Source organism: Octodon degus, unplaced genomic scaffold (genome assembly GCF_000260255.1).
Source record: "Octodon degus isolate 3935 unplaced genomic scaffold, OctDeg1.0 scaffold00007, whole genome shotgun sequence".
NCBI lineage: Eukaryota > Metazoa > Chordata > Mammalia > Rodentia > Octodontidae > Octodon > Octodon degus.
The window spans coordinates 29,596,134-29,614,143 of NW_004524583.1; the positions used below are offsets into that span (position 1 = coordinate 29,596,134).

Sequence of the window (18,010 nt, forward strand, 5' to 3'; positions counted from 1 at the left end):
AACGTTTCTCTGTTAACAGAAATCGTGAGGTCCTGGAAAATGTATTAGCTGTCATCCTGGCTATTCTTGTGGCATTTTTGGGATCCATTCTTCTCATCCAGGGCTTCTTCACAGACATCTGGGTCTTCCAGTTCTGCCTGGTCATAGCCAGCTGTCAGTACTCACTGCTGAAGGTATTCACCTCTCTCTCTTTTTTTTTTTTTTCATGCTGTGGGATAAAATTGATGTGAAAAGCAAGCGTTTTCATACCATTTGTTGAATAATAAGATAATTTTTGGATTAATTTTCCTTGGATGTTTGTATTATATAGAGAACAAAATAGAGATATAAACTTTAAAAAAACTATGTAAATTAAGTTTCCTAAAAAATGATTTCTTTGTAATTAAAACAAAATATTAGGCAAACTTAGGCAAAGTGAAAGGACCACAGTTTGATCCCTGACACCGCATACTGCGCCAGCCCCACTCCTAGGGTGGGCTGAGCTGGCCACAAAAATATATATGTATACGTATTTTAAGTAAGAATTTTCTTTTTAAAATTTTGTTTCTTTTTGATTTAACATTAACTTTTACACTCCAATCTATTGAATTTTCTGTGAATGAAATTTATTAAAATCTGTCATCAGTAGGTAAAAGTCAAAACTTTGTGTTTGTTGTTATTTTGGAACATCAAAAGAAGTGTGGTGTCACATTATTGCTTTTTATTTTTATTTTATTTTATTTTTTTTAATTATTTATTTATTTATTTTTATTACATTTATTTATTGTGTGTGTGGCCAGCTCAGCCCACCAGGGGGCGGGGCTGGCTGGCATGTGGTGCTGGGGGATCGAACCGCGGTCCCTGTGCTTTGCCAAGCTTGTTTCAAGTAGGTGCTTTAGACCACTGAGCCATCTCTCCAGCCCCACATTATTGCTTTTTAAATAGAGGCCCGTGGCAAACCAATTGCTGTCAATTTTAAGTTTTAAAAAATGGGAGAATCAAGTACACCAACTTAAGTCTAACAGAATTTCACTTTCCATGTAAAATTGCTGTGAACTGAATACAGAGTGTTTCCTAGCTGCTTATTTGCCTTGTATGTGTTAGTCTGAAGAGCCCTTCACTAGACTGCTAACTGCAGACGTATACTTTCAGTTGTCCTTTCTTTCTTCTCTGCCTCTTTAAGTAGAATAAAGCCAGCTCTAGTCATGTAGGTTACTTAGGTCATCAATTCCATTTCTTTAAGGTGTGTGTCCATGTTTGCTTTCCTCATTGCAGTACTAAAATTACAACCTTTTTTCTTTAAAGAAAATAAATAAATAAAATTTCAAAACAAGGTAAGAGGAGGGCCGGTGAGATAGCTCAGCAGACTAAGCTCCTGCTTAGGCAAGTACAGGCACCAGGGTTTGATCCCTGGCACCATACACTGTGCCAGCTCTGCCCCTGGGCACGCTGAGCCGGCCACCGAGACTGTGGTGGCGCACACCTGTAATCCCAGAGCAGGGAAGGCTGAAAACAGGAGGACCAGTATGGGACCGAGCTGCGTAGTGAGACCCGTCCAAAATACATGAGAGAGAGACAGGAAGAAGACAGCAATGGTTAATGCATTGCATATTATTATCTTTAAATTAGTTATACAGAGTATGAGATATAGGCATTTAATTGTCCAAACAATATTAGCCAAAAACTTCATTTTTAGTGAACAAAGAGAAATTAGTAATATAACTATCTTAACTATCTTTTGTGTTTGTGTGTGTGTATATATATATATATATTTTTTTTTTTTTTCTTTTCTTTTTTCCTTTCTCTCATGTCACTTTGTCTTTCCTTTTAAGCAGTTTCTTCCCATTTTACAGTATCTAGTGTACAGTTTGGATCTTATTTACTCTTTGAGCCTTTTACCCTAGGGAGAAAATACAATGCTTGTGCATGTGCATCTGATCTACTTAACTTATGAGTATGACATTGAGTTGCATCCATCTACCTATAAAAGTCTCCAGTTTTTCTTTGAGTAGTGTGCCATTGTACAAAAAGATGACATCTTTTTTATCCATTCCTCAGTTATGAGCAATTCGATTGTTTCCATGATTTAGCTATTATAAATTGTGCTGCTATAAACATGGGTGTACATATATCACTGTGGTGTATTGTTTTTAATTCTATGAAGATACCCAGAGGGGGAGTAGCTGGATCAAAGGGGTCCTCCCATCCTAGTGTTTTGAGGAGTCTTCAAACTGATTCACACAGTGGTTGTACCAGTAGAGCAGGGTTTCTTTTTCCCCACAGCTCCCCAGCATTTGTTATTGGTTGATTTTTTTGATAATAGCCATTTAATATGGAATCTCAGTGTTGTTTTAATTTGCATTTCTTGAATGACCAGTGATGTTGAACATTTTTTAATATACTTATTTGCCATTTGTATTCCTTCATCTGAGAAGTGTGTATTCATCTCAGGTGCCCATTTTTGGATTGGGTCTTTAAATTGAAGAGGTCTGACCTTTTTGAGTTCTTTCTATGTTTTCAGTAGTAATCTTTTATTATGGAGGAATAACTGGCAAACATTTTTTCCCACGTGGATTGTCTCTTTACTCTGTTGCTTTCTCTTGCTGTGCAAAACAAAACAAAACAAAACAAAACAAAACAAAACAAAACACCAAAAAAACTTTAATAAGGTGGGATCCCAGTTGCTGATTCTTTGTGATAGTTACTGTGCAATCAAGGTTTTATTTATAAAGTCTTTGCCTATACCAGTGTGTTCAAGAGTTGTACCTACTCCATATTCCAGCAGATTTAATGTTTCTGTTTTAAAATTTAGATCTTTGATTCATTTCAAATGTAGTTAATATATGGTAAAAGTTAAGGGTCCAATTTTAATCTTGGTATGTATTATTACCATTTATTAAACAGGTTATCTTCTAGTGGATGTGGAACAGGGTCACACTATGCAGCTTTGGCACCTTTATCAAAGATAAGGTGGCTAAGTATGTCTGGAGATGTTTCTGTCTTCTAGTCTGTTTTGCTGTTCTTCAGGTTTGTTTGTTTGTTTGTTTGTTTTTGCCAGTACCATGCTGGTTTTTTTTTTTCCATATTTTTATTGAGAAACAAATAGCAATGAGACAGTTTCAAACCAAATTGGTAGGACAGTTTCAATAATTAACACATTGCATACATTCTTCCTAGTGGTTAATTGCTGTACAAGATGCGGACACGATATCCTGTTTACAAACACTATTACAACAAATCCCTGTATTCATTAAGAGAATATAACTATATATCTGTCCTAACCATTTTGAATACAGATACAAAACAGACATTCATCTGTATCCCCTTTTTTTGTTAAGTTCCATCATTTGAATATTATAGGTGTGTTAACTCAGCCAAATATTCTGAAAGAGTCCAGTAGTCCATAATAGTATTGGGTCTTCCGCTTCACTAACAGTGTCAGAAATTGTTGACCTGTGCCCCCTACAGGTCATCATAACAGCATGGCTTTACTTATACTTCGTTTTTATACTTTTCTGCTGGATGGTTAAAACCAAGGTAAAGCAGGATCTATGCAACAAGGGTTGTAGCTTTTGGGTCTGATGAGGTCAGTGAAATCCCCTCAGGATTTATCCTGAGATCCTGTACCTCAGATTGTAGAACCTTTGTCAGTGTCAGCCATGTGGATGAGTCATGGCCATTACTTGGCCATTGTGCTCTCTGTGAAAGCCTGAGAGAATGTTTTCCTCTCCATGTGACTCTCCTTAGGCACACTCTACGTCATCGATCACTTTCCTCTTTGGCCCCATAATCTCCTTGATCAGAAAATTTGGGACACCACTGAGTTACGTGGCATTACAGTACAAGTTCTCGTATGTCCTGAGTCTTAATTGACCTTAGAAGGCTAGGGCCAAAATGTTGGCTTTCCTTGCGGCCCTCCTTTTTCTCTAATTTTGGTCTGCAAACTTAGGTTGTTAACCATCCAGAGGACAAGCTTACTGTTATTACCAAACAACCTAGGCTATCAAGCTTAACCTCACTATCGTCTGCATATCAAACATCTTAGACATAATATGGAACAGGTATTTTTCATCAAGTATTGATATGTTGAACTTTAAGTCCCTACACCATGCTGTTTTTGTAACAATAGCTTTCTGGTATAATTTCAAGTCAGGGATTGTGATATCTTCTATCTTCCCTTTGTTGCCCAGAATTGCCTTTGCTAGTCTAGATCCCTTTAAGTTCCAAATGAATTTTAGGTTTGTTTTCTCTAATTCTGTGAGATATACTGTTGAAATTTTGATTGGAATTGAATTAAATCTGTGTAATAGTTTCGAGAGAATGGTTATTTCCTTTATATTGGTTTTTTTCTCCCCAAGAACAAGGGTTAGTTTTCCTTTTTCTGAAGCCTTTTCAATCTCATTTTTTTCAGAGACTTAGTTTTCAGTGTAGCGGTCTTTTATATCCTTTGTTAGATTGGTTCCAAGGCATTCATTTTTTGGATGCTGTTGCAAAAGGTGTTTTCCTGATGAAATTACAGCCTTTGTGGTAGCTAATAATTGTTTTGATTGCTAATTGTAGGCCCTTCTGTCACACAGTCTTCTGTGGATGGCATGTCATTTAACACCTGTGCATACCTTCTTATATGTCCTTCTCCTGCTCACTGCTGTCCTGTAACATTGCTGCCCTGGTTTTCACCATCTGCAAATAACTTTTGCTTTTTTGTTCCTTCCACTTTTTAATTTATGAGCATTCTGAAGCATTCATTTGACTCTTGTGTTACCTTACATTTCCTTATCCATGAATTGTCATCCTTTTTAAATTATTATCATTATTATTATGTATTTGGTACAGGGCCTCACTACACAGTTCGGGCTCACATTGATCCTCCTGTTTTCAGCCTCCCCAGTGCTAGGATTACAAGCGGGCACTACCATGCCCGGTCTCAGTGGCAGGCTCGGTGTGCCTGGGGGTGGGGCCAGCGCAGCGTGTGGTGGTGGTCATTGAACCCCAGCCCCTGCACTTGCCCAGGCAGATACTTAGTCTGCTTAGTCTAATGGCTATCTTACCAGCCTATTACTTTCCTTTTTGCCCCTTCGTAAGAATTAAGGCCATATGTATACTTCAGAGTCTTCACCTTTTTCACAAGCTTTAGGAAAAGAATAGCACAGAATCATCTTCTAATTAATAGTTTCCTTTCCCAGTTCTTTGGTTTTGAAAGTGATGTATCAATTCAAAATCCTAAAATTTCACCCTTCCTGAATCTTTGATAAATAACCAAGTCCAAGTCCCCTTCATTATATTTGATGATTCTGTGTTAAAATCATTGGTTTTTGTTATTTTTTTCCCTTTTAAACGGTGTTTTTGTATTTATTTGTTTATTTTTATTTTTTGGTCGTCTGGGGGTTAAAATAGCCTTCTGCATGCTGGACCAGCACTCTGTTCTTTCTTGTCTTGTATTTCAACCACTTTATCCCTCTATGGCCTTCAGTCATGTAAGTTCATTCCCTCCCTCCAGTGTCTCTTTATCCCATTATTTTTTTCCACTGCTTTCAAGTTATTATGGTTAAGTAGGGAAAGGCTCACAGATTTTTGAAGTAGTTGACCAGAAGAGTAGTAATGTCATAAGCAGAAATACAAAAGACAGGGTAAGAAAGGCTTTAGAAGCTAGGAATTGAGGTTGAAAGAGTTCAAAGGTTACCTGAACTCATATTGAGCCTGGGGTCAAAGGCCAAGATTAGTGAAACTGATCCAGTGTAGAATTGTAGGGTGTTGAAAGACTAGTCTGATGAAATTTTTCAGTAAACCATTGGGGGGAAAAGTGAACTAGAATTTGGAAGAAAAGTTAAGATTGGAGTAGTTATTTAATATTAGAACAGTTTTTGTAGGAAAATTAATAAAATCTCCTGCAAGATGAGAGCTGAATGGCCTTCTCTGAATTGTTTGCTAAGCTTGGAATCCGTAGGCAGAACTAGAGTTCTGTAAGCCAACCCGTGTTCCCTGTGCCTCTCCTCGATAGAGTGATGCTCTGGAAAAAGCATTCTGCGTTAACTGTACTCATGTGTACTAACGACTGTGTAAGCAGGGTGCGTGTTGACCACGTGCCATTTCAGAAACCTTGAGCTGGATAGATGCAAACTGATAACTGAACAGAATCGGTAAGACTTGGGGAGGCATGAGAACGTGTAATGTTCCAGTGGCCCCTGCGTCTGGTGCTGATGTCTCGTCTTTGGAATAGAACTAATGGAGGGCAGCTCTTGACCATTTCATTTCTGGCATTTTGAAAGTTGCTTATGCATCATCTTATCTTTCTGTTCTATTTTTTAGAGTGTTCAGCCAGATTCTTCTTCTCCCAGACATGTAAGTTACTTTTAATACAACTGTAACTGGCAGTTCATTAACATTTGCCAAAGCTCCCCCACCCCTCTCCATGTGTGTATCAAACAGTTTAAGATTTATGTTACTACTTTCTCATCTCAGTTTTGACATACTGTATAGGTGATTTATTAGCATGCAGTAAAAATGATGTTGTACTGATAGACTGTAAATCTTAATCAACATGAGCATAATTCATTTTGTGATAACCTGTAAGTTATCAGAGTAGACGTGGTTCATGTAAACTTATGACATGATTATTTGCATTTAATAAATTTCATATAATTCTGAATAAGTATTAACAAATAGAATTTTGAAGAGAAAAAAAACTATTATTTTGCTTTAATAGCCCTTGGAGCAAGAGTAAAGAAATACACATTAATTAATGTGATATTAAAACTTTTGGACTAATGAAATGAAAATCTTACTTACTTTGTGACGATACAGAAATACCTGCTGCTTACCAGTATTTATATGGCATATGATCTGGCTTTAGACGTAGTATGAATATTTAATAGAAGTCATCTTTAAAATAGTTCAAAGATAAACTTTCATGAATATAATATTTTTGTTCATACACTAGGATAGCTAATAGCAATAAATAAGCAAAAGAAATGGTTTTCTTTTGACTATTATGTTTATTATTTTGTAAGATTATCTTTAGATGATCATGATATATGAAAGCATTGCTTTTTAGCTTTAAATTTTGTTGTAATTTTGGGTTTAGAGAAAAATTGTGAGCATAGTAAAACCTGGAACTGTTCGCCCCGAGAGCCTGTTAACCTTCTGTTGTGCTTGCCTAATTCCTTTTGTGGCACGTGGCCTCTCCTCTCTCCTCTCTCCCTCTTCTCCTCCCCTCCCTCTCTCCTTGCAGACAGGGTGTCTTTACATCTGAATAGCACTTCTCCTTGAGGCGTTTTTACGTTAGGTTCATATAACCATCGAAGTTAGGATGTTAGCGTGGACACAGTGCCATTTTCTACTCAACATGTCTTTAGTGTTTGCGTGTTGTCTCAGGTGGCAGTAGAAAGTCCTTGATTAAACATTTTGTCTTTTAAGTTTCCTGTAATCTGAAGCAATTCTTGAGTATTTTAGTTTCATGCTGTTGAAAATTTTGATAGCGAATGGCCATGATTAGACTTTGAAGGCTGTCCAAATAGCTCAGCGGTTTGGCCATGCCAGCTTCGGCCCAGGGCGCACTGAGATGGCAGTTGAGACTGGGCGTGGTGGCATGTGCCTGTAATCCCAGCACTTGGGAGGCTGTAGACAGGAGAATCACTACAAGTCCGATCTAGTAGTAAGACCCTGAACACTCTGTAAACCTTTCCCTAAAATACAGAAGAAAAGAAAAGAAACAATTAGACTGATTAGATACAGGACAAATAACGGAAGGAGGAATATTACAAAAGTATGTGTTGTTCTTAGTGTAACATCACAAACACAATGTTAATTTTTCCTCTTAATAGTGATACTAATTCTTGTCTTTTGGGTGAAGGTAGTACCTGTAGGGTTTTTTCACGTTTGCATTTTTTTGGGAGTACCAGGATTCGAACTCATGACTTCACACTTACCAGGCAGGCGCTACACCACTGAGCTATAACCCTGGCCCAAGTCTGTTGTTGAGAAGTAGGCAGCTCTTTGTTGGGATGGACGGGGACACTGTCTTGTTTGTTACAAACTCCTTTTTGACCTTTTCCTCGCCCGATGCTAGCAGTATCCATGTTATCCAGTTGGGATAATAAAAGTGTGTCCATCTTTGCCAGATGCCTCTAGGACGTCAGGCGGCTCCCACTCCCTCAGGGCTGTTCCTCTGCGCATGCTGTTTTCTCTTGTGTGTAGTGTCCCATTGGGAGATGTTTTGAGACTCTGTATGGCTTTGCTAGTCCGTAAACCTCTGCTTCCATGTTTTAGTATGGACTGGTGTCTCTTGCATGAGTCAGTTGCCATGTGGTGGTTTCCAGTTGTGATTATCTAATTGCATCGTTCCTTCTCCATTTTATCAGTTAATGTTTCACTAAAAGAAATAGGTTTTCCTTTCACCTTTATGTCTGTATTGATATGGACTTGTGCATTATTGTATTTAGTAGACTACATGTTGCTACTTGATGTTCCAGGTTGCCTCTTACGTGCCGCTGGAGCTCGTCCAGCTGCTCTCTGTGTCCTCTGGACGTGCTCCTGCTGTTCTTTAGCTGTTTCCTTTTTGCAGTATCGCCGTGTTCCAGGTTGATCTTAACACTTTCCTGCCCTAACACTAAGCCAGCGTCTCCTTTAGGAAGCCCTGGGTCCCTTTCAGGAACAGTGTTATGTGTCACCTTAGGATTTAGTTGATAGTAAGCGTTGCTGCTAGAATGTCGTGGCTTCGGGGCCATCTGAGGAGACGCACGTAGGTGCGCACATGCACAGGAGTGTGTGCGAGTGTGCGTATGTGTCTAGTCCTCCATCGGTTTGTGCGCACATACTACAGTGAGTTCACTCGGACACTTCTAATTTTAGTCCAGTTTCATAGTATTCATTCTATCCTTTCCTCTTTCTAAATACTGTCATTCCCTTCTGTAACGTCCAAAACCTGGCTTCCACATGGAAATGTTTTGCATCCTGAAAATGTTAAGTCATTAGAGATATCAGAAGCTAATGTGACTTAAATCTGACTGACTGACTTTCTAAAATGTATTATTCGCAGGGTCATAATCGTATCATTGCCTACAGTAGACCAGTTTACTTCTGTTTATGTTGTGGTCTTATTTGGCTCTTGGATTATGGTAGCAGAAACCTTACTACAACTAAGTTCAAATTATATGGAATTACTTTCACCAATCCACTGGTGTTTATATCAGCCAGGGATTTAGTTATAGGTGAGTGATCTTTAAAGCATCTCTGATCTTAACTTTGATTTGTTTGTTTGCAATAGTTCAATGATAAATAAATCAATTATATAAATCAAAATTGTTTAATAAGTTTAAGTTCTTTGATATCCTTTCTAGACAACAAAACTGTTGAGCTATTATGAGTGTAAAAGCCAATAATAAACATATTTTAGAAATTATTTTTTTCTTAAAGAGGATTTAATGGAGATTTTTAAAAAATTCTATATTTTAGGTTCTTTTTATGTGAAAAGGGTTCAAATAATTTGAAAGTGTTTAAAGTTGAAAGATTTTATTGAATAGTTATGCAGCAATAATTTTAAATTTTATCTTAATTGTATATGTAATTTATGTTTATAATATAATTTGTATTACAGTATGTAATTTATATTAATACTGAATTTTTTTCATTTGCTTATGATCTTTAAATCTCTCTTTTTTTTTGGCGGTGCTGGGGAATGAACTCAGGACCTTGCGCTTGCCAGGCTGGCGCTTACGCCGCTGAGCTATGTCCCCAGCCCCTTGCTTATGATCTTTAAAGGAAATAAAAGGAGAAATATAGTTTTTTTAATATACTCTTCTTTCCTTCCATAGTGTTTACACTCTGTTTCCCAATAGTATTTTTCATTGGTCTCCTGCCTCAGGTGAACACATTTGTAATGTATCTTTGTGAACAATTGGATATTCATATCTTTGGTGGCAATGGTGAGTACTTCTTTATAAACATTTGATTACACTTTCACTTATGTAGATTATGAAGTAATAAGCTAAATATGGAAATACTTCTCCATGTTCATTTTAAAAGTAAGAATACATAAAGGATATGTTTAAAAATTGGAGGCTGAAAAGCCGCTAATTTGTAGGAAGGAGCAAGCAATCAAGCGTGCAGTTTCAGGGAAAGCTAGGAACATGGCGCTGAGTGCCGCGGGTGATGAAATGATGGCTGGGAGCCCCGAAGCGCAAGTGGGGTGCACACGGGCTGGGAGCCCGAAGCGCGAGTGGGGGTGCACACGGGCTGGGAGCCCGAAGCGCGAGTGGGGTGCACACGGGCTGGGAGTTCGAAGCGCGAGTGGGGGTGCACACGGGCTGGGAGCCGAGCGCTGCCCTGGCCTTTCCCGCACACACACGTGCACACGGAGAAGTTTAAGGTGCAGACTGCACACGGTGAGAGCTCAACAGAAGTGATCGTCAGGCGGAACGATTCAGCGGTGTTCTGTGTAGAAGGGATGCGAATGTGGCTGGTGTCTTCCTTTCTCTCAGATTTAAAATAAACCTGCAGAAAGGAGGATGACTACTACAGAACGTTTACTTGAAATTGATATACAAACCTGAGATACTTGTAAAAGATCTCTTTCAAATAGAGGTCTGATTTGAAGTGTTGTTTTCCTTTCATATGTCCATATTTTTTATTTCAGAGCTTTATCTTTCAAATAGAAAATCAAAACCAGAATCTAACGGCATTTTTTTAACTAAATAAGATTTTTAAGTAATGTTTTTGTTTTTTAGAGTATGATATATAGCTATAACTTGATAACTTAGGACATCTATTCCCCTATCAAATGTTCATTTTCTTTAAAAAATACCATGCTAGTATTACTCTGGAATAGACAGTGATGTGCAGCACTTTATTCGCAGCTACCATGGCTTGCTGTTGTTTACTGTGACCGTTTAACATTTTACCCACAGAGGAAGATGCAATTGCAGAAAATACTTGAAAAGGAAGGAAAATGCTATCACTTTGTCTTGTTTCTTCACACTTCATATTTGCTGTCTTTATGTTCCAAGTACTGTGTGTGCACTACAATCATCTCTCCTTATAAAATGTTGATATTATGGCTTAACTTTTAAATACAAAATAACCTTTTGTTGTTGCTGTGTATTATACTAATTTTTTCTATTATTTTAAAAAAGTTTTGGAGGCATTAATATGAAATAGAGCTGATAAAGCAGCCTAGCTTAACAGATAAAAAAGACTGTTAGTATCTAGGGACTGTTAGCATTGTTACAGTTAAATAGTGTGGTAAGGGCTTAGTGTAGGTAATTTGTAAGAATAGACTTTGTTGTATTATTTACAAACTTGTGCAAGGTTTTATATTTTTAATCTGTCATAAAGAGAATTTTTCTGTAGATTTCTTTTATGATAATAATATAAGTTAAAATCTGTCACGTTTTAAAAATCAAGTCTAGCCATCTTAATAATCCCTGTATTTTCTTATCAACAATCCCATTGGATTTCTTTGTTGTTGTTGTTAATGTTAGTAGTCAGATCTGAATTTTTTTTTTTGTGAGAATTAATACATGGAAATACAAGCATTTTGGTGGGTAAAAGAACATTTTTATACAGACTTATATCTCAGCAATCTGCAAACTTCATTTCCCTTTTTTTTTTTTTTGTATTTATTCAATGTATCTTGAAGATACCATTGGTATTTTTGTCTGCTGTGAGAGGAGTGTATTTTATATCAAAGGTTGAAGATAGCAAATCTTTGATATGTCCAAGTCTTTGGCAATAGCCAGGGATGGTGGTACATGCTGGTGATCCCAGTACTTAGGAGGCTGAGGCAGGAGTGCCATTTGGACTTCAAGACCAGCCTGGGCCACAAAATGAGTTTAAGGCCAGCCTAAACTGCAAAGTGACTGTTGTCTCGGGGGGGAAAAAAAAAAGAAAAAGATGAACGTCTTTGGCAAATACAGGGTGAAATAACTTAATGTTTAAAAGTCAAACAGGTGTATTTTATCATACGTAATGTAATATTTTGAATTTTCTTTGACCTTTTAATTTTTTTGCACAGATGCTTATAAAAGCTCTCTTCCTTTACTGTCTAGCCACCACAAGCCTGCTTGCAGCACTTTACAGTTTTGTCTGTAGTATTGTGGCAGTGGCCTTATTGTATGGACTGTGTTATGGAGCTTTAAAGGTGAGCAATGAACGGTCGTATGCTTTGTTCTGCAGGTTGCATTTCTGTGTGAGAATTATGTTACGTTGACTGAATGCTTTTTTATCATCGGTTTTCATTATCTTCATATGTTGGACATCATATTTTCATTTACTTAGAATTTGAAAGTAGTTGAAACCTAGGGCCTCTCACATGTCAGGCAGGTGCTCTGACCCTGAGCTCTGTGCCCAACCCTGAAAGCATTTATCGTTAACCATTATTAAAAGAGAATTCTTTCTCATACAGTCATCATAGGTTGATATTAGAAACATGATCATAGAATATGAAATTAAATTTAGTTTTTAGGTAAGAATTTGTATGTCTGCTTTTCATATCAAGCCATTTGCAATTTTCAGAATAAGTTCAAAGGCTGCAATTTAAGGTATGTACTATAAATATTATTTATTTATTTATTTATTTATTTTGTGTGTGTGTGGACAGCTCAGCCCACTGGGGGCGGGGCTGGCTGGCATGTGGTGCTGGGGGATTGAACCGCGGTCCCTGTGTTTTGCTTAGTTTAGCTTGTTCTAAGTAGGTGCTTTAGACCACTGAGCCATCTCATCAGCCCCATACTATAAATATTAATACTAAACTTTAATGCCATTTTTGGGTTAGAGAGATCTGATTCAGTTGGGTTTTTAAAATTTTTTTTTAAATGTATTTGGTGCAAGGCCTCACTGTAGAGCTCAAACTCATAGTGAACCTCCTGTTTTCAGCCTCCCAAGCGCTGAGATCACAGGCATGTGCTGCCACACACGTCTCAGTGGCTGGCTTAGCGCATCTGAGGGTGGGGCCAGCTTGGCATGTGATGCTGGGGATCGAACCCCAGTCCCTGTGCTTGCCCAAGCAGGCGCTTAGTCTGCTGAGCTATCTTGCTGGCCCTTGAAAGATCTGGGTTAGCCTTATGAACTCCCTTTTAAAATATCTTCACCAAGATGTAAACATAAAAATTCTTAAACTTTTGTGATAAGCAGTTGATAACCTCTCACACATATTTGATGGGTTTTGTTTTATTCTTTTTAACAGTTTGTACAAGGGATGCAGAGGGGAAGGGTTATAAAACCTACAAAAAAAGACTCACAGCACTTGTCTTTGCTTCACTTAGTATCATTTGAAAAGCAATTACTGTGTGGCAAGAACTATGCTAAATGCATTTCAAGTGCTTATGGATATAATTACTAAGGCAACCAACATGTTCATTACAGAATAATGAAAACAGAATGCCATTGCTATATAAACTGACTATCTTATTTAGCTCAGAGGGATTAAATACCATTTTCTAGGATCCAGAGACGTACACTGGAGGAGAAAGAGCCTCATTAAAAAAATGGTGCTGGGAAAATTAGATATCCATGTACAGAAGTTTTAAGTCTAGACTCATATTTCCCCACATACTAAACTAAAATCTAAATGGACCAAAGATCTAAATGTTAAAACAGAAACATTTCATCTGCTGGAAGATAAATAGGTAAAATTCTTGTAGACTTGTAAAGACTTTCTGGATAGAACCCAATGACACAAGAAGTATTACTGAGAATCAACAAATGAGATCATATCAGATGGCGAGATGGAGAGAGACAAAGACAGGGTCTTTCTATGCAGCTCAGGCTGGCCTTGAGCTCACTTTGTAGCCCAGGCTGGTCTGGAACTCACAATGGTCCTCCTGCCTCAGCCTCCCAAGTGCTGGGATTACAGGTGTGTGCCACCATGTCCCATGATCTTACCAAATTTAAAAGCTTCTGCACAGCAAAAGAAACAACGAAAAATGTGAAGAGACAGCCTACAAAATAGAAAAACAAATTTGCCAGCTGTTCCCCAGACAAGAACACTAACATCTAGAGTATATAAAGAACTGAAAACAGTAAGACCTCCCAAAAGCCTGCCTAGAAGTGGACAACTGAAGCAAATAGGTACTTAGTAGTAGTAGTAGTAGTAGTAGTAGTAGTAGTAATAGTAGAAGAAGAAATGGCCAGTACACTAAATCCCTGTTTTAGGAACATTCACGTTGCAAACTTTCACAGGTACACTTTGTAAGACTCACTTTGTCACTTAGCAGTATGCTGGGGTTTAGGAATGAATCCTGCTGCACAGCAAATACTTCTCCAGAGGATGCCCATTTGTAAGTCATGGACGTACTGTACAACATCAGTGACCATCAGAGAAATGCAAATTAAAGCACACTGAAATTCCATCTTACTCCAGAAAGAATGACATCATCAGGAAGTTAGATAACACATGCTGGTGGGGATGTGGGGGAAAAGAACTTCTACATTGTTAATGGAAAGGCAAACTAGTAAAAACCACTAGAAAATCAGTGTAGAGGTTCCTCAAAAAATTAAAAATAGGCTTCCTTTTGACCGAGCTATCCCTCTTCTATCTTCCCAGAAGAGGGAATGTTACAGGGATACATACATATCTATATATGACCATCAGCAGATGGATGAAGAAAAATGTATTATACACAATGGAGTAGTGCTCTTCTGCCATAAAGAAAGATAAGCTTGAGACACTGGCAGGCAAATGGATGTAACTTGAAATTATAGTACTGAGTGAAATAAGTCAGGCACATGTGCTTAAATATCACAGTTTCTTTTACATGAGCTAGCATGTATATACATATATTTACATGTACACATATATATGAGTGTGTGTGAGAGAAAGCACAAAATAGTAGATAAATAGGATGTAGGGAGAAGTTGAAATACCCCACATTATTCCATTCTCTCATGCTAGTTTTTGTTTATACATCTGTTTTGTTCATTGAAAAGGAAGTTTTGTTCTTTGGTTTCTTCTTTGTAAGAATCTTTTTGTCTATGACTTGCACTGAGAGTAGCATTTAGCCATTCCAAGATCATCATGTATAGTATAACTTGTTCTCTATATTATTATGAAATTTTGTTTTATTTTTTCACAGAAGAGTGCTGTTTATATTTTCTTTGTTATCTACCTGATTATCCTAAAATTAAAAAATAAAGACCATTTTCAAGGAGATTATTTTAATCAAATGTTGAAGTACAGTAGGAATTAGCTAGTTGATACAACTCCATGGAGCTGGAAAGGAAACGTGCAGTGAAGATTAAATTGCAACTGATTCGGAATTACTGAGGCTTAGTACTCGAGGAAAGTGGGCCTTCGAGGGGGTCGGGAGGGTAGACAGGGGACTGGACTTTGAATACCTTTTGTCCTGAGTCGATTTGTGTGAAGATGTCAGACAGTATATTTGAGGTAGAACATGAAATGATCATGGTTGCATTTTAAGGATTGTCTCTAGCAGTTGGAAAATTGAAGTCTAAGCAGGAGAGATCAGATGGAAAGACCTTGTGTTCTCACCTGGAGTAGAATTAAATACAAGAAGATTACTAATCTGGATAGAAAAAGAAAATGGGTAAAAACCTAGGAAATTTTGCTATTATACTAGACAGATTAAGATCCCCACAAAGAAAGCTTCAAAGGCAAAAGAATTGGAAAAAATTTTTCATTGAATTTGGCAGTGAGTATAATATTGATGAGTTCATAACAAAAGTGGTTTTCGTGGCCTTTTGGGAGTCAGATTACGTTTACTTTGAGTAGATATTAAAGAGCTGTGTTTGTTCTTTTTATATAGTAGGGGAACTTATGCAGTGAGAGCTCTTTCTGAGGCTTAACTTTAAAGAGATCCAATACTTGATTGCATTTATGGTGAGGAGAAAGATTCTGGAGTTAAGCCCCAAAGCCTGGAGACCGTGAGGCTCAATCTGGTTTCTCCCACGTGCACCACTTTCTCATAGGCCTTAGATACATGTTTTGAGTCTCATTTTGGAAAGCATATTGTTAGTTGAAGCTGCAGCCCTAGGACCAACATGTGCAGCCTCGTGTTCAGCTCAGTTTATTATGGTCGTCTCTGTTTTTATTGTATGGCAGAACCGGAGCGCTTGGAGCTCTGCTAGGTAGACTCCTGGTGTCTTAAGGTAGCTTTTTCCTTTTTTCCGGGGCATAGTATTTTACCTTGGCAAGTTTAGTTTTAATCTAACAAATATACAAACTCAGTCACTACATGACCAAAGGTTGTGTGCAGGCTTTCATTGTAAAAGTGTATGGAACAGTAAAAATTTGCAGATACCCTAATAGCTGTTATTTGTGATGGATTAAATTATAGTACAGCCATATATATTAATTACTTTTCTCTTGTTGCTGAGACAAAATATATGACACTAAAAGTTAAAAGGAGAAAGATTCATTTAGCTCATGGTTTGTAGAGGTTTCAGTCCATAATTGGCTGGCTCTAAGGCAAGGTGGCATAGTAGAGGGGCAGCAGTTCATGGCAGTGGAAAACAGCAAAAACGGGAGAGAGAGAGAGAGAGAGAGAGAGAGAGAGAGAGAGAGAGAGAGAGAGAGAGAGAGAGAGAGAGAGAACACGAACATGCGGGGGCAAGCCTTTGTGTCCCTTACATTGTTTGCAGGCTAACCACCCTAAGGCAGGTGTAGCACTCATACCCTTAATCCCGGCATTGAACCATGAGTCAGTCACAGATTGGGGAAGCACACCCCCATGACTGCATAGGGCTTTGGGGGACATCCACACACAAATCATAACACATAGGATGGGATGTTATGCATCCAAAACAACACAGATTTATATGTGCTAGTGAAGAGAGATATCCGAGAACAAATGATACACAGGACATGCTTGAGTTTTTTTCAATAAATGGCTAAAATTTGGTGTTTTCTTTGTGCTCTTTTTAGAAACCAATTCGTACCCAAAGGCTTTATTCTACTCAAGGACATAAGATAATGATGGAAGAGCAGAAAATTAGAAAATATCGTTTGCTTGTGGATAGTGAAAGTCACCAAGAGACTTTAGTGAACACTTACTTTCTTATGTTTTGAATAGTTAGTTTTTTATACTTTGAAATGATTGTGAGAATTTGGACCAGTATGTAATAAGCCCCCCCCAAAAAAAATTAGACAAAATAATCAAGGCCTACTAACATGGTAAAGCAAACTTATCTTTTAATCTTTGGATTTTTGTGCTGCTTCCTTAGGCTGTTTGTTTTCATAGTTTCCATCCCATCTCCCATATCTGAATCACAGATCATTAAAAAACCCACGGAGGAATGTTTTTCTTTTTTTCCCCTAGGCAGTGGAGGTCGTAGTTGCTCTCTCTTTATGCGTCTTGTGTAGGTTAGGGAGGTGTCTAGTCCGGTAGCTGTAGTGAAGCCCGTGTCGTAGAGTGGGCCCAACTGCTCCGCCAGCAGCCTGCAGGTTCAGGCCAGCGCCGTTGGCTCACGGCGTCTCAGAGAGCTTTTCTGATCCCAGGCACAGGGCTGCACCCTCATGATTTCTTCTGAAGGTAGCCACCTCTTGATCCTGGCCTGGTGAGAGTTAGGATTTCAGCACGAATTTGAGGAACATAAGCAACAGGAGGTGTTTGTGAGTTTCTTTGAATATATAGTAATTCTAAATTTTTATTTTAAGTAGTTCTTTTGAGATAAATTTAAGGATACTCTTTTGTCTGACAGCAGTAAATAAAGATGCCTTTTTCTCCTCTAAATATTTGTTTTATCATTGGGACAAAATTTTCTTACAGTGAAATTCAAGTATCTTAGGTATAAAATTGCAAACTTTTGACAAATGCATACACTTGTGTAGTCTACATGCTATCAAGACACAAAAGTTACATCATCCCAGAAAATTCCCTCATTTTCCTCCCAGTTTCTTGTTCTTTCTCTTGCTCGTCATTCTTGTGGTCTTGTTCTCTCACTACAGATTATGTTTATAATTCTTTAATTTCATATGAATGAGATTTTAGTATATATATTCTTTTTTCATTATTTATTTATTTATTTATTTTTTCTTTTCAAAGTTTTATTGATAAACATAGCAATGAGACAGTTTCAAATC

General features: G+C 37.8%; 1 protein-coding gene across 4 annotated transcripts in view; it reads left to right on the forward strand.

The window, feature by feature from the left end:
• Positions 1 to 18,010, forward strand: part of Pcnx1 (pecanex homolog 1) — a 134,443-nt gene that overhangs the window by 60,547 nt on the left and 55,886 nt on the right. For all 4 annotated transcript variants that reach the window (XM_023703281.1, XM_023703279.1, XM_023703283.1 and 1 more), the window contains 5 exons: positions 20 to 173; positions 6,286 to 6,318; positions 9,014 to 9,185; positions 9,789 to 9,899; positions 12,021 to 12,112. In XM_023703281.1, coding sequence (XP_023559049.1) covers positions 20 to 173; positions 6,286 to 6,318; positions 9,014 to 9,185; positions 9,789 to 9,899; positions 12,021 to 12,112 — 562 coding nt within the window. The remainder of the gene's footprint in view (positions 1 to 19; positions 174 to 6,285; positions 6,319 to 9,013; positions 9,186 to 9,788; positions 9,900 to 12,020; positions 12,113 to 18,010) is intronic.